General features: G+C 52.6%; 1 protein-coding gene across 1 annotated transcript in view; it reads left to right on the top strand.

Annotated features, from left to right (window-relative positions):
- Positions 1 to 17,578, top strand: part of DGAT2 (diacylglycerol O-acyltransferase 2) — a 44,571-nt gene that overhangs the window by 3,320 nt on the left and 23,673 nt on the right. Inside the window, exons 2-4 of the mRNA XM_061575190.1 lie at positions 2,455 to 2,637; positions 2,801 to 2,908; positions 11,823 to 11,893. Of these exons, the coding sequence (XP_061431174.1) occupies positions 2,455 to 2,637; positions 2,801 to 2,908; positions 11,823 to 11,893 (362 nt within the window). The remainder of the gene's footprint in view (positions 1 to 2,454; positions 2,638 to 2,800; positions 2,909 to 11,822; positions 11,894 to 17,578) is intronic.

The following is a 17,578-nucleotide window of genomic DNA, read 5'->3' as shown; positions in this document are numbered from 1 at the left end:
TGGATCGATGCGTCTCTTTGAGTCTCTGTGTCTGTCATGCATCTCCTGAGTGTCGATGGGTCTCTATGGATCGATGCATCTCTTTGAGTCTCTGTGTCTGTCACGTATCTCCTGAGTGTCGATGGGTCTCTATGGATCGATCCATCTCTTTGAGTCTCTGTGTCTGTCATGTATCTCCTGAGTGTCGATGGGTCTCTATGGATCGATGCGTCTCTTTGAGTCTCTGTGTCTGTCATGCATCTCCTGAGTGTCGATGGGTCTCTATGGATCGATGCATCTCTTTGAGTCTCTGTGTCTGTCATGCATCTCCTGAGTGTCGATGTGTCTCTATGGATCGATCCATCTCTTTGAGTCTATGTGGGTCTCAATCTCTGAGTCTCAATGGGTCTCTATGGATCGATCCATCTCTTTGAGTCTCTGTGTCTGTCACGTATCTCCTGAGTGTCAATGGGGTTCTATGGATCGATCCATCTCTTTGAGTCTCTGTGTCTGTCATGTATCTCCTGAGTGTCGATGGGTCTCTATGGATCGATGCGTCTCTTTGAGTCTCTGTGTCTGTCATGCATCTCCTGAGTGTCGATGGGTCTCTATGGATCGATGCATCTCTTTGAGTCTCTGTGTCTGTCATGCATCTCCTGAGTGTCGATGGGTCTCTATGGATCGATCCATCTCTTTGAGTCTCTGTGTCTGTCATGCATCTCCTGAGTCTCGATGGGTCTCTATGGATCGATGCGTCTCTTTGAGTCTCTGTGTCTGTCATGCATCTCCTGAGTCTCGATGGGCCTCTATGGATCGATGCATCTCTTTGAGTCTCTGTGGGTCTCTGTATCTATTTGAGGCTCTCTGGCTTTCTATGCGTCTCTATGCATCTCTGTATCTATTTTGAGTCTCAATGGGTCTCTATGGATCTGTCCATCTCTTTGAGTCTCTGTGGGTCTCTATCTCCTTGAGTCTCAATAGGTCTCTCAATATCTGTATCTCATTGAGTCTCAATGGGTATCTGTATCTCTTGAGTCTCATGTAAATGGCTCTATGTATCTCTATGTGTTCATAAGGGTCTTTGAGTATCTATGTGTCTCTATGGGTCTCTGAGAATATATGTATCCTATATGTTTATATGGGTCTCTGGGCATCTATGGGTCTCAATTGGGATCTATGCGGTTCGAAACCGGCGGGCCCTATGGGTATCTATGTGTTTTTATGGGTGACCGAGTCAGTGGGTGAGTGGAGGAGGCTCGTGAAGGACGCTGCTACTGGGCAGTTGGAGGCAGTCGCCCTCCCGCACCAATGGAGGGCGGAGGAGCGACGCTCACAACAACGAGCGGAGCGCCGGGTGGCTAAGATGCAGCAAGTTGACACAGTAGGGGGAACAGGTGGCGTATTTGTCAGTCATTTCAGTAGCCAACCCCTGGCACCTACTGGGTCTGTCCCGAGACATCCTCCTGTCAGCGAGCCTTCGACACTTCACGTGGCCGTAAAGTGCACCTGGCCTGGCACAGGTGCCGTGTTGACGTCACCGTCACTTCGTGGCGAATGGCGGTTGTATTGGGTGAGTGAGTGAGTGAGTGAATTGGTGAGTGAGTGGGTTGGGTGAGTGAATGAGTTTGATGGTTTCACCAGTGGTGAGTGAGTAGGTGACTTGGCCATTGAGTGACCGTGTGAGTGAGCGAGCGGGTGGGTGAGCGAGCGGGCGGGCGAGCGGGCGGGCGGGCGGGCGAGCGGGCGAGCGGGCGGGCGGGCGGGCGAGCGGGCGGGCGAGCGGGCGGGCGGGCGAGCGGGCGGGCGAGCGGGCGAGCGGGCGGGCGAGCGGGCGGGCGGGCGAGCGGGCGGGCGAGCGGGCGGGCGAGCGGGCGAGCGGGCGAGCGGGCGGGCGAGCGAGCGGGCGGGCGGGCGAGCGGGCGGGCGGCGGGCGGGCGAGCGGGCGGCGGGCGGGCGGGCGAGCGGGCGAGCGGGCGAGCGGGCGAGCGGGCGAGCGAGTGGGCGAGCGAGCGAGTGGGCGAGTGGGCGAGTGGGTGAATTGGTGAGCGAGTTGACGTCTCGACCAGTGGTGAGTGAGTAGGTGACTTGGCCATTGAGTGACCGAGTGGGTGAGCGAGCGAGTGAGCGAGTGGGTGAATTGGTGAGCGAGTTGACGTCTCGACCAGTGGTGAGTGAGTAGGTGACTTGGCCATTGAGTGACCGAGTGGGTGAGCGGGTGAGTGAATTGGCGAGCGAGTGAGCGGGCGAGTGAATTGGCAAGCGAGTGGTGGGTGAGTTTGACGGTTCACCCCACCGGTGTCTTCGAGGAGGCGCGGATGATGTCTGGGTCTCGAACGAGGCCCAGAAGCAAGCCAATCGAGGGGGGTGGCTGGGGGGGGTTTCGACGCGTGCGTACAGTTGAACTTCTTTCGCACCGTACGTAGCCAAGCGTGTGTTTATCGTCAAGGATGATCATATCTACTGTCTTTCGTGCAGTCAGCAGCAACGGCGGCAGCGGCGGCGGCGTCGTCGTCGGCGCAAGCGGCAGCGTCGGCGGGCATGACGTGGCCGCTTGCGTCAAGTGGAGCGGGCCCTCCGTCCGTGGCGTGGCGCACAGGCTGCGGCCGCACGTGGAGGCGCTGGCAGTCCTGCAATGGGAGCTCACCTTTCTACTGGCGGGTAAGCGAGCGCACGCGCGATGCTCAAGTTCAAGTTCATGTATTAGGTGTAGCCCTGTGAGCCATTCGGCTCTTGAATCGGGTGCAACCGCTCGCCAACGGCACTTGCCCCTCCGGTCTATTAAAGGTTACCTGGGGGATCTTTGTCTGCGCGTGCCCCGTAGGGGTGGTGTGCCCGCTGCTCATGGTGGTGCTGCTGTGCTCCACCCTGTGGCCGATCGCCACCCTCTATCTCGCCTGGCTCGTGATCGACTGGAGGACCCCGCACAGAGGTGACGGCAAGCTCACACCCGTGTCTCTCACCCGTGTCTCCTACCCGTGTCTCCTACCTGTGTCTCCTACCCGTGTCTCCTACCCGTGTCTCCTACCCGTGTCTCCTACCCGTGTCTCTCACCCATGTCTCCTACCCATGTCTCCTACCCGTGTCTCCTACCCGTGTCTCCTACCCGTGTCTCCTACCCGTGTCTCCTACCTGTGTCTTCTACCTGTGTCTCTCACCCGTGTCTCCTACCCGTGTCTCCTACCCGTGTCTTCTACCCGTGTCTCTCACCCGTGTCTCCTACCCGTGTCTCCTACCCGTGTCTCTCACCCGTGTCTCCTACCCGTGTCTCTCACCCGTGTCTCTCACCCGTGTCTCTCACCCGTGTCTCCTACCCGAGTCTCTCACCCGTGTCTCTCACCAGTGTCTCCTACCCGTGTCTCTCACCCGTGTCCCTCACCCGTGTCTCACCCATGTCTCCTACCCGTGTCTCTCACCCGTGTCTCTTACCCATGTCTCCTACCTGTCCCTCACCCGTGTCTCTCACCCGTGTCTCCTACCCATGCCTCCTACCCGTGTCTCTCCCCCGTGTCTCTCCCCCGTGTCTCTCCCCCCGTGTCTCTCACCCGTGTCCCTCACCCGTGTCTCCTACCTGTCCCTCACCTGTGTCTCCTACCCGTGTCTCCTACCCGTGTCTCCTACCCGTGTCTCCTACCCGTGTCTCTCACCCGTGTCTCCTACCCGTGTCTCCTACCCGTGTCTCTCACCCGTGTCTCTCACCCGTGTCTCTCACCCGTGTCTCTCACCCGTGTCTCCTACCCGAGTCTCTCACCCGTGTCTCTCACCAGTGTCTCCTACCCGTGTCTCTCACCCGTGTCCCTCACCCGTGTCTCACCCATGTCTCCTACCCGTGTCTCTCACCCGTGTCTCTTACCCATGTCTCCTACCTGTCCCTCACCCGTGTCTCTCACCCGTGTCTCCTACCCATGCCTCCTACCCGTGTCTCTCCCCCGTGTCTCTCCCCCGTGTCTCTCCCCCCGTGTCTCTCACCCGTGTCCCTCACCCGTGTCTCCTACCTGTCCCTCACCTGTGTCTCCTACCCGTGTCTCCTACCCGTGTCTCCTACCCGTGTCTCTCACCCGTGTCTCTCACCCGTGTCTCTCACCTGTGTCTCTCACCTGTGTCTCCTACCCGTGTCTCTCACCCGTGTCTCTCACCCGTTTCTCCTACCCGTGTCTCTCACCCGTGTCTCTCACCAGTGTCTCCTACCCGTGTCTCTCACCCGTGTCTCTCACCCGTGTCTCTCACCCGTGTCTCTCACCCCGTGTCTGCTACCCGTGTCCCTCAACCGTGTCTCCTACCCGTGTCTCCTACCTGTCCCTCACCCGTCTCTCTCACCCGCCTCTCTCACCCGCCTCTCTCACCCGCCTCTCTCACCCGCCTCTCTCACCCGCCTCTCTCACCCGCCTCTCTCACCCGCCTCTCTCACCCGCCTCTCTCACCCGCCTCTCTCACCCGCCTCTCTCACCCGCCTCTCTCACCCGCCTCTCTCACCCGCCTCTCTCACCCGCCTCTCTCACCCGCCTCTCTCACCCGCCTCTCTCACCCGCCTCTCTCACCCGCCTCTCTCACCCGCCTCTCTCACCCGCCTCTCTCACCCGCCTCTCTCACCCGCCTCTCTCACCCGCCTCTCTCACCCGCCTCTCTCACCCGCCTCTCTCACCCGCCTCTCTCACCCGCCTCTCTCACCCGCCTCTCTCACCCGCCTCTCTCACCCGCCTCTCTCACCCGCGTCTCTCACCCGCGTCTCTCACCCGCGTCTCTCACCCGTGTCTCCTACCTGTCCCTCACCCGTGTCTCTTACCCGTATCCCTCACCCGTGTCTCCCACTTGTCCCTCACCCGTGTTGCTCAACCGTCCGGGTCACCCGTGTCTCCTACCTGTGTCTGTCAGCTGCTTCACACGTGCCTCCAACCTGCATCACCTGTATTTCTCACCTATCTCACCTGCCTCACCTTTGTCACCTGCATCACCTGTATTTCTCACCTGCCTCAGCCGTCTCGCACCTGCCTGGCCTATGTCTGTCCACCGTCTATCTCGCTTACGTTGGCTGTGTCTCCTACCAGCCTCACCTGTCCCTCGCCTGCTGTACCATGGGTCGTATCTGTGACTCGCCTGCCTTAGCGTGTGTCGCTCACCTCACCCTCACCTTGATCATTTCAAACTCAAAATCTTCGACAGCGCTGGATCAATGTCTCTGACACGGCGATTGTAAACGCTATGTGATGGAGAGATACAAACTCTAACCAGACATCTTCTTTGGTTCTTTGGTTTTCACACCTGATGATGATTGCTCGTGTTGCAATCGAAACGTCGTGAGGATTTTATAGTTTTATTTTTTATTATTTTATTATTATTTCCCTTCTACGTGACTTTACCGAAAGAACCAATAACATCTAACCAGACACTCAGACCCAGGGCTTGAACCCAGGTTGTCGTCAATGCTGGCTCCGTGTCGCTGGCACTGCCGTTGTGAATCCTGATATGAGACGGAGAGAGACACAGAATCTAACCAGACACTCAGACCCAGGGCTTGAACCCAGGATTTCATCAGTGCTGGCTACATGCCTCTGACATGGCCATTGTGAGTTCTATATGAGCGAGAGAGACACAGAATCTAACCAGACACTCAGCCCCAGGGCTTGAGCCCAGGATTTCATCAGTGCTGGCTACATTCCTCTGACACGGCCATTGTGAGTTCTATATGAGCGAGAGAGAGAGAGAGACACAGAATCTAACCAGACACTCAGACCCAGGGCTTGAACCCAGGATTTCATCAGTGCTGGCTTCATGCCTCTCACACGGCCATTGTGAGTTTTATATGAGCGAGAGAGAGACACAGAATCTAACCAGACACTCAGACCCAAGGCTTGAACCCAGGATTTCATCAGTGCTGGCTACATTCCTCTGACACGGCCATTGTGAGTTCTATATGAGCGAGAGAGACACCGAATCTAACCAGACACTCAGACCCAGGGCTTGAACCCAGGATTTAATCAGTGCTGGCTTCATGTCTCTGACACGGCCATTGTGAGTTCCATATCAAAGAGAGACAGAATCTAACCAGACACTCAGACCCAGGGGTTGAACCCAGAATTTCATCAGTGCTGGCTTCATGCCTCTCACACGGCCATCGTGAGTTCTATATGAGAGAGAGAGACACAGAATCTAACCAGACACTCAGACCCAGGGCTTGAACCCAGGATTTCATCAGTGTTGGCTTCATGCCTCTGACACGGCCATTGTGAAGCAACGCCCTTAACCGCCAACGAAGCGAGCTCAACCCCCCCCCCTCCGATGAACCCCTATTACAACCCCTATTACTACCCCTCGCCCCTATCACTACCCCTCGCCCCTATCACTACCCCTCACCCCTATCACTACCCATATTACTACCCATCAACAACAAGGCAACTCCTAGGACTAATTGGGAATGGGATGCAAGCGTAGGATTGATCAGCCTGTCGCTGGCCGCCTTTGGGGAGGGTGTATAGTGTGTAAGGCCGAAACACCCTAGGAACCAAAGGTACACTACTGACGATGCGCTCCCCAAATTTCACCAGGCTCACTGTTCATGAACTCTTGGAAGTGCTTGCACAAAGGATAGTAACATCTCATCCTGTGTTCTTGGAATCCCCTATCACTAACCATATCATTACCCCTAACCCTATCACTCCCCTTTCACCCCTATCACTATCCCTATCACTACCCCTATCACTACCCCTTCACCCCTATTACTTCCCGTATAACTGCCCATATCATTACCCATACCCATATCCCTATTACTATTCATTTACTCCTATCACTACCCCTTCACCCCTATTACTACCCAAAGCATTACCCCTACCCCTATCACTGCCCTTTCACCCTATCACTACCCCTATAACTACCCCTATAACTACCCCTGCACCCCTATTAATACCTACTTTACTACCCATATCTTTACCCCTATCACTACCCTTTCACCCTATCTCTACCCATATCACTACCCCTATCACTATGCCTGCACCCCTATTAATACCTATTTTACTACCCATATCATTACCCCTATCCCTACCCTTTCAGCCTATCACCACCCCTATAACTACCCCTATAACTACCCCTATGACTACCCTTGCACTCCTATTAATACTTACTTTACTACCCATATCATTACCCCTATCACTACCCTTTCACCCTATCACTACCCCTATCACTACGCCTGCACCCCTATTAATACCTACTTTACTACCCATATCATTACCCCTACCCCTATCACTGCCAATCCACAAATAACGGAGGAGGAGACATCACGGCGATGATGGATGATGTTGACGATGATCCACTACCACTCCGACTACTCCACTACTGCGCCTGCTGGCGCGGGTTAGCTGCTGGCTTGACCCACCGGGATGTGAAACTGGAACTGTTGCTGTGAATCCACATCGGCAGCCCGTGCGGAAGTAGAAGATGAAGATTGTGAACCCCCTGAGAGAGAGAGATGGCCAGATGCAGGGATTGAGTCTCACGTGTCCCCATTTCTCATGTCTAACATCTGTAGGAATGGCATCCCTCACAACCTGAAATCTCCTATATATATAACTAGCTGTACTACCCGGTTTCGCCCGGGACTTGGATCCACCACGCCCGGCCACCTTTGTCTCCCCAGTGGCGATGTTCACACACCACAGCAGCTACTCGTTTGAGGCTGAGTTGACCTAGGGGAGGCCCAGGACCGGTTAAAATAATCGTCACCGGTGGTGGCCGTGAGCGAGAATCGAACTCGTGTCGCCGGGTTCGTAGCGCAGCGCGCTAACCGCTACACTACAATGCGTTACGCTTCCACGTGCGCGGGTCACGTGACAGATTTGACGTCACAGCTCACTTGCTGTGCAAAAAATCTACCCACACGGCAAATTTCAAGTTTGTTGCATGTCGGGAAGTACGCTAAACATTTTGAACAGACACACATATTCACAACTTTGCCTTTTACATACATATGGAGAAATGTCTTCTGAGTGTGTCTACGCGTGCGTCTGTGTGGGGAGCGGTGGCGCAGCGGTTAGCGCGCTGCGCTACGAACCCGGCGACCCGAGTTCGAATCCCGCTCACGGCCAACACCGGTGACGATTATCTGAACCGGGAGACAAAGGCGGCCGGGCGTGGCGCTGGCCACCCACCCCCTCGTGCACCGTGCCGGCCTTCATAGGTGCTCGCTAACAGCACTTGCCTGAACAGCCGCTGTAGGCTACGTGGGGGATCTTTGTTATTGCCATGCATGTGTGTGTGTACTTTCCATAATACCAGTTTGTTGGGCTATTTAGCGTAAATATTTACGCGATCTAACCCCAAAAAAAACGTGTATTATGGGTATTGGTCGCGAAAGCCTACACGTGTTAAACCGGTGTGTATTGATTTGTGTGTTTAATGGATTTTCAGGGTGTTTGAAAAAGATGGTACCGAGTTGAAATCGCTATATCTTTGCAACCACGAACCGCCCATGATTGAAACTCTTATCACTTGAAAGGGCGGGGCATAGAGAGGGCGGGGCATAGAGTTTAAAATGATTACCGCTAGATGCCTCTCCCAGCGCACAAACAGCCCCTAGTCTCAGTCATTCGCAAGATGGCGACCCCGCGTTTTGCGTTCTGCAGTTCAGCAAGACTGAATCCGTTATTGTGGTGCAAAGTGCATTTCAACGACGTTTTGGCACTGATCCGCCAATGTCAAAGAGCATGGTGGCACAAGAGACCGTGTTTTTGTGCCACCATTAGCAACTAATCTGGATGACTTCAAAAACAGAATCACGGCAGCGGTGACTTCAGTGGAAGAAGACACTTTGAGAGGCGTTTGGGACGAATGCAACTATCGTCTCGATGTTGTCCGTACAGCAGGTGGAGGGCACGTAGAACATTTATAACATGGTTGGTAAAACTTGATAACTCATTAAACCGTTGGTAACTTTTTTGTGTAATTGTAACATGTTGCCATCGTGAGATATACTGCTTGGAAATTGGGTCCATCCTTTTGAAACACCCTGTATAATACCTTGTTAGTCATTTGAGTGATACACCATCAACACGTATCGAAAGTTAACATGAAAACAAGCATAACCACTCTTTGGTTCTTTGGGTAAAATCGCGTAGAAAATGAAATCGAATAAGAATGGAATGCGACGTTTCGATTGCAACACAAGCAACCGTCATTGGGTATAGAATGAATGAGGAAAGAAAAAAAACCTAGTAAACTTAGAAGCACAATGCCTGACGGCCAACACAACAGCCAACAACCCCATCTGGCTGACCGACGCTCCTCCAAAGAATGACGAACAGAAAGACGGCGCCACTGTGTCGAGGCTTTAAATATAGAGAGAGAGGGGGGGAGGGGTTGGGGCAGTTCAAGTTCATGTATTAGGTATAGCCCTGTGAGCCATTCGGCTCTTGAATCGGGTGCAACCGCAACAAACAAAAACCTAAAACATGAACAAAAAACATCTTAAAGTGACTATGTGACTAAGTGCAAACAGAAAATCCAAGAAAACACAGCAAAATAATGCAGAAAAAAATCACCGTACACCAACGCTGTGTGCAAAAATCCCAGTGGGATGCAAGTCAAACAACCAACTACAACCACAGGACAACTTAGATTAAGGCCATCAGTCTAACTCTGTGCTACAACAAACAAACATGGCTAAACCAATACACTTTTCGAAATTACCAAAATAAAGCCATGAAAGCAATGAAACAGTGATCATAGGAACTGTGACGGAATTTTCACAATAAATGGCATAAGAGAGAGAGAGAGAGGGGGGGCGGGGGGGGGTAGAGGACAATGAGAGAGTTGCGTGGAATTCCGGACCGTAGTGGCCGGAGGAGAGACAGTAGACTCTACAAACAAGCAGCGTGGCAATTACTTAGAGCAAGAACATCGTAAGTTTGAGAATGTGTAACGGGTTCCGGAGACACTTGTATAGGTAACTTCTTTATTACAATACAACACTCCAACAGTACTCCAACTCTCCAACAGTCCTGATACTCTGTTACAGCCTAGGTACACAGCCTAGCTACACAGCCTAGATACTCTACTCTGGCTACGCTCCGGAACTCGCCCTCACAAGGTCGTAGAGTCGGGAGTTCCAGAGTCCCACCACTGGCTCTCACAGCATCCCAGGGTCTTCAGATGGCTGGTCGTGGGTCTTGGGTCTTGAGTTACAACTGGCCCTGATCGTCCAGGAAGCTCCGCTTATATGCCCAGTCCCCAACGAGGGGTGGGGCCGTGTGCGCCCCCAGATATCCCACAGAGCACACACAGCCCCCCCTTTGGCGGCGCCAAGGGGATTAAGCGCCTGGGAACTCAACGCCTGACGCCAAGAGGCTTAAGCGTCTGACCCGCTTGAGAACCCACGCCTGGCGCCAAGGGGATTAAGCGCCTGGCCCTCCCAGGGACCCAGAGCCCCCAGCAGCCCCTCCCTTCTTATGTCACTACAAATGCAACTTTAATTTAGTCAAATTTAAGAAGTGTAATGTAATGCAACAAAGGGAGTCGGTTAACAGCAATTAACGCATAGCCTGGTTGATTATGTTTTTCCAAAGATTGCTAAATTTAGAAGTTAAGCGTGAAACGGACAAGCAAGGAAACATTTAGAGAGAGAAATCGGAAGTTTGACAACAAATGTAGTAAAATTAGGAAGTGTAATGTAATGTAACAAAGAGAGTCGGTTAACAAGCAATTAACGCATAGCCTGGTTGATTACGTTCTCCCAAAGACTGCTAAATTTAGAAGTTAAGCGTGAAACGGACAAGCAAGGAAATATTTAGAGAGAGAAATCGGAAGTTTGAGAATGCAAATTTAGTCAAATTAAGAAGTGTAATGTAATGCAACAAAGGGAGTCGGTTAACAGCAATTAACGCATAGCCTGGTTGATTACGTTCTTCCAAAGATTGCTAAATTTAGAAGTTAAGCGTGAAACGGACAAGCAAGGAAACATTTAGAGAGAGAAATCGGAAGTTTGACAACAAATGTAGTAAAATTAGGAAGTGTAATGTAATGTAACAAAGAGAGTCGGTTAACAAGCAATTAACACATAGCCTGGTTGATTACGTTCTTGCAAAGATTGCTAAATTTAGAAGTTAAGCGTGAAACGGACAAGCAAGGAAACATTTAGAGAGTGAAATAGGAAGTTTGACAACAAATGTAGTACAATTAGGAAGTGTAATGCAATGCAACGCCTAGAGTCGGCTAACACACAGTTAATGCATAGCCTGGTTGATTACATTCTCCCAAAGATTGCTAAATTAGAAGTTAAGTGTGAGTTGTGAGGAAACCCTCCCCGTGGAGGTGGTCCAAACTCGATTCGAAGCTGTCGTGACTGCAGGAATTACTCTTTGGTTCTTTCGGTAAAGTCACGTAGAAAATAGCATAAACAGCCCGAAAACATCATTATCATCAGCATCGATATTGTTATCATCGCCATTCCTCGAGCTATCGAAGTTAAGATAACGGGACTTTAGCCGAGCAAACACGTGCATACACACACACGTACACACACACAAACAAATACAAAGATCCCCCGTATAGCCTGAACAGACTGTTGGGGCAAGTGCTGTTCGCGAGCACCTATGAAGGCCTGCACGGCACACGAGGGGGTGGGTGGCCAACACTACGCCCGACCGCCTTTGTCTCCCCAGTGGCGATGTTTACTACACACCGCACCAGGTTCTCATGTGAGGCCGAGTCGACCTAGAGGAGGCCCAGGACCAGTGCAGATAATCGTCAACGGTGTTGGCCGTGAGTGCGAATCCGACTCGTTTCGCCGGGTTCATAGCGCAGCGCGCTAACCGCTGCGCCACCGCTCCCCCCCCACTCCCCTCCTCACCTCCCTAACTCAGGAGGCCGGAGGACGAACTGGGTGCGGAACTGGGGTGTGTGGAACTACTTCCGAGATTACTTCCCCATAAAGGTTGGTCTCTCCACCAGCGAATCGGCCCGTCACTCACCCACACACTCCACACAGACAAAGGTCCCCCATTGCAGCTACACAGGCTGCTGGGCCAAGTACTGCTAGCACTTGGCACGGCGCATGAGTGGTGCGGCCAGGAACCTTTCCCGGCCGTCTTTGTCTTCCCAGTGCTGATTTTTTTATGGTGCGGAACCCGTCCTGTGGTCCCAGGAGTCGTGTTGATGTCTCGCAGCGCAGCTTGCACTCAGCTGACTCCGTCCCACAGCAGTTCGCTCACCTACTCACTCAGAACCTGATTCTGGGGAGTTGGTGATCAATACCTGATTCTGGGGAGTTGGTGATCAGATTCTGGGAGTTGGTGATCAATACCTGATTCTGGGAGTTGGTGATCAATACCTGATTCTGGGAGTTGGTGATCAATACCTGATTCTGGGGAGTTTGTGATCAGATTCTGATTCTGGGTGTTGGTGAGGAATACCTGATTCTGGGAGTTGGTGATCAATACCTGATTCTGGGGAGTTTGTGGTCAGATTCTGATTCTGGGTGTTGGTGATCAATACCTGATTCTGGGAGTTGGTGATCAATACCTGATTCTGGGAGTTGGTGATCAATACCTGATTCTGGGGAGTTTGTGATCAGATTCTGATTCTGGGTGTTGGTGATCAATACCTGATTCTGGGAGTTGGTGATCAATACCTGATTCTGGGGAGTTGGTGGTCAATACTTGATTCTGAGAGTTGGTTATCAATACCTGATTCTGGGGAGTTGGTGATCAATACCTGATTCTGGGAGTTGGTGATCAATACCTGATTCTGGGAGTTGGTGATCAATACCTGATTCTGGAGAGTTGGTGATCAGAACCTGATTCTGGTAGTTGGTGATCAATACCTGATTCTGGGAGTTGGTGATCAATACCTGATTCTGGGAGTTGGTGATCAATACCTGATTCTGGGAGTTGGTGATCAATACCTGATTCTGGGAGTTGGTGATCAATACCTGATTCTGGAGAGTTGGTGATCAGAACCTGATTCTGGTAGTTGGTGATCAATACCTGATTCTGGGAGTTGGTGATCAATACCTGATTCTGAGTTGGTGATCAATACTTGATTCTGGGAGTTGGTGATCAATACCTAATTCTGGGAGTTGGTGATCAATACCTGATTCTGGGAGTTGGTGATCAATACCTGATTCTGGGAGTTGGTGATCAATACCTGATTCTGGGAGTTGGTGATCAATACCTAGTTCTGGGGAGTTGGTGATCAATACCTGATTCTGGGAGTTGGTGATCAGAACTTGATTCTGGGAATTGGTGATCAGAACTTGATTCTGGGAGTTGGTGATCAATACCTGATTCTGGGGAGTTGGTGATCAATACCTGATTCTGGGAGTTGGTGATCAGAACCTGATTCTGGGAGTTGGTGATCAGATTCTGATTCTGGGAGTTGGTGATCAATACCTGATTCTGGGGAGTTGGTGATCAATACCTGATTCTGGGGAGTTGGTGATCAGAACCTGATTCTGGTAGTTGGTGATCAATACCTGATTTTGGGAGTTGGCAATGAGATCACCGCATCTTATGGTTCAGGACGGCGGGTGGCACCGCAGGTCACGATAGCGATGGCATGGTAGGGCGATTGGTGACCACGGGGCTGACCAACACAGCTTTCATCTCCATCGCAAAAACCGCGGGCAACCCAAATCACTGCTTGGAGTGCCACACGCCAGGATTGCCCAGATGGTCCACTATCTGGGCAATCCTGGCGGCGAGGATGAGTCGAGTAGTGATCGAGCAGAAATAAACTAGAACTCACCTTTACACTACGAGACCTCCTTTACCAGTGGCAAAATATAGTGATAGGTTTTTACCCTTTAACTGGTACAAAAACTGACACCTTTATACAAGGCATCATGTTTGCAATAACCACAACACAAGCAGTCAAAATGCAAACAAAAAGAAACAACTCCGATGATGATAATGATATGCACTGTCCTTTTGTACCAGTTGAAAGGGTAAAAACCTATCACTATATTTTGCCACTGGTAAATGAGGTCTCAGTGTAAATGCTTACCCCGAGCTCTCAATACTCTGATAGTGCGCTATTTTTTAGTTATACGCCTTTTGGCGTCATCTGGTCCAACACCAATGGAGACTAGGCTCTAAGAAAAGCTGTCTTGGTTGTGGACCAATCAACTTCAAGGACGGTGGATATCATTATCATCATCAGAGTTGTTTCTTTTTGTTTGCATTTTGACTGCTTGTGTTGTGGTTATTGCAAACGTGATGCCTTGTATAAAGGTGTCAGTTTTTGTACCAGTTGAAAGGGTAAAGACCTATCACTATAGAACTCACCTTTTTGTATTTTACCGGGTAAGGCCCCACTGAGCTGTGTGTAGCTTTTTTTGCAGAAGCGACCTTGGTCAGCACAAATGATAGCTAAGCGAAGTGGCTCATGGCGTAGAAATTTATTTTATTTTATACCTACGTGACTTTACCGAAAGAACCAGAGTATGGATTCCTGCGGTCACGAAAGCTTCAAATCGAGATTCAGCCAGATGCTCTCAACGCTTGACGTCGATTCTAAAATGTGGAGGGGAAAAACTGGAGGACCCCGAGAAAAAATGCACGTGACCACCTGAGACGGAGAGAGACGCAAACTCCAAATCAACAGCAGCCGGCCTCGTCAGGGTCGAGATCGAACCCACGCCGTCCTCCATACAGAGGCGAGGTAGTCAACATCTCCTAGCCACCACGTAGTGAGTCGCCGCGTCCGCGTCGCGATCGACCAACGGGATTCCTGGATTTGTAGCGATTTAAAATCGGCAAACTCCTGCCACCAATTTATTTGGCCAACAAAAGCGTGCGCGTAACGAAATCGCCAATGCCAGTGCGCGTGTGTGTGTGCGTGCGCGTGAGCCGGAGGTCCGTAGAGGACAGGCGATCAGCGATATGCCCTGGCGATGCCCGCCAGCCACCCCCCCCCCCCTCCCCGCGCGAGCTGGTGGTGCCAGGGCAACTGAAGCCACTGGCGCTCGGTGCTTTCCAGCAAACAACAGCAACGACGACGGGCGACTGTTGCGCCCCGGCCACGTGGAATGTTCCAGTGCTTGTGTAGTGGGTTCAATTTAGGCGCAACACACTTCTTGGGAGGCAACACTCATTTTATTAATGAACACAACGGTTACTCAACATTTCGATTTAAAGCTTTCGTGACTGCAGGGATTCATCTTCTTGGTTCTTTCGGTAAAGTCACGTAGAAGGGAAGTAATGTTCTTCACCTGAGGATGGCTGCTTGCGTTGTGGCCGAAACGTCGTGAGAATTATTTTATTATGTTTTAATTTTATTATTGTATTACTTCCCTTCTACGTGACTTTACCGAAAGAACCAAGAAGGTTACTCAACAGTTACTTTTAATCTGCACGTAAGGTGGTGACCACCGACCTACCCTAGCTAACACACACACTTGTCCCTTAGCTACTCCAGCATGACCCAGCCAGGTGGCTGCTGGTAGGTCCGCTCACTGTTGGCCTTCTCTTCTTGGCGTCTTCACGAGGCGTCTTCATTCTCCACAGGAACAGCCACGAACCTCGTGAGGAGGCTGCTTATATGGGCCCCACCCCGGCCACGCCCACCTTCGAGAACCCTCTCGAAGCCCCTCCCCCTGCTGTCCACGTGCCCCCCCGAGGGCCCCCTGGACCCCCACTGGGATCCGGTCACGTGTCCAGCACCGGCCCTGACGTCATTCCCGCCTCCAGCCGGGATGACGTCATGTGTGTGTGTCGACCCTCGTGGTAGTAACGCTCCTGGCACAGTGACGTCATACGTGTGCGTATGTACCCAGCAATGATACCACAATCACTACACTTGCCAGGAAGAGGGGGGGGGAGCAAGGACCGGTCCACTGGATCTCCCCGTGTCGGTGCGTGCGTCCTCTGTGCTTGACACACGCAGAGAGCGGTGGCGCTGCGCTGCGAACGTCGGCAACCCGAGGTAGATTCCCGCTCACGGCCACCACCAATGACGATTATTTGAAGCCGGTTCTGGGCCTTCCCCTAGGTCGACTCGGCCTCAAATGAGTACCTGGTGCAATGTGTAAACATCGCCACCGGGGAGACAAAGGTGGCCTGGTGTGGTGCTGGCCACCCACCCCCCCGTGAGTCTTGCCGGCTTTCATAGGTGCTGCTGCTACTAGCTACGAATAGCACTTGCCCCAACATCTGTTGAGGCTATACGATGGGATGGATCTTTGTCTGTTGTGCTGGACACATGGAGTCGATTTATCCACTGACCATTGGCTCGTCATCTGCAAATATGCCACCTGGTATTGATTAGAGTTGGACCGGTAAACTCGCCTGGACAATCAGTGGAGTAGCGGAACTCCTGTGAACTGGTTGTGGCTCCGGTCACCACGAGGGGTGGACATTCCTCCAACTCAGTCCCCCTAGTCGGCGCAGGATAGCATCAAACAACAGGGCGAGTGGATCTCCTGACTAAGAGACTGAGAAGGCAGTGTGGGAGCGTGGCGGTGAGGAAGAGGAAGCTGCGAGTCCCAGGCTACTGTGGGCTCGCCTTACCGTCAACAGGAGGCGAGGAATGGTGGTGGTGGTGGCTTACGGCCTCTCACCGAATGCAAAGGTCAGTGGAGAGATGCAGGCAATGCCGATGGATCAGAGCCCAATTCTATGACATCCTGTCACAGGTGCTAGCTAAAGTGGCTGCTCGGGATAGAGACATCCTGTTGGGTGACCTGAATGCCCCATTGGGTCACGATACAGGCACCTTGGGCGAGAGTGATTTTTCTTTGGAAGTCATGGGCCACATCAGCTCAATAAGAACGGTAGCAGTTGGCGGCGGCTGCTGCTGCTGCAATCACCTGCACGCTGTTACCATCGCCAGGGCAACATCGACACGGCATTCTGGGTGCATGCCAGGTCCCGGATAGAACATCTGCTGGCCTGCGTAGTGACGGAAGAGTTGACGGGAGGCCACTGCACTCCGCACGTGGAGTTGAGTTATCCACTGACCACCGGCTCGTCATCTGCCCGACGCGCCTGGTGTTCTTGCACTGCGATGGTGGGTGTCCACCGAGGACCCATTGGAAGTTGCAAGGGAGAATCGGACAATATCCTGCAGCTGGAGTTGGCATCGCTCCCCCCCACCCACTCTCCTCATCTTCCTCCTCCTGACTCCGAGAGGAAAATGGGTGAGGTTCAGGACTGTCGCTCACGCAGATGCTAGGGCACCACCTGGGTGCCTGGTCCACTGAGTGCCTGGTCCACTGAGTACCTGGTCCACTGAGTGCCTGGTCCACTGAGTGCCTGGTCCACTGAGTGCCTGGTCCACTGAGTGCCTGGTCCACTGAGCGACTGGTCCACTGGGTGCCTGGTCCACTGAGCGACTGGTCCACTGAGTGCCTGGTCCACTGAGTGCCTGGTCCACTGAGTGCCTGGTCCACTGAGCGACTGGTCCACTGAGCGACTGGTCCACTGGGTGCCTGGTCCACTGAGTGCCTGGTCCACTGAGCGACTGGTCCACTGAGTGCCTGGTCCACTGAGTGCCTGGTCCACTGAGTGCCTGGTCCACTGAGCGACTGGTCCACTGAGTGCCTGGTCCACTGAGCGACTGGTCCACTGAGTACCTGGTCCACTGAGTGCCTGGTCCACTGAGTGCCTGGTCCACTGAGTGC

Source organism: Lethenteron reissneri, chromosome 57 (genome assembly GCF_015708825.2).
Source record: "Lethenteron reissneri isolate LAM-NWPU_2019-01 chromosome 57, ASM1570882v1, whole genome shotgun sequence".
NCBI lineage: Eukaryota > Metazoa > Chordata > Hyperoartia > Petromyzontiformes > Petromyzontidae > Lethenteron > Lethenteron reissneri.
Note: the sequence above shows the minus strand (reverse complement) of the source record. Positions and strands in the feature narration are given on the sequence as shown.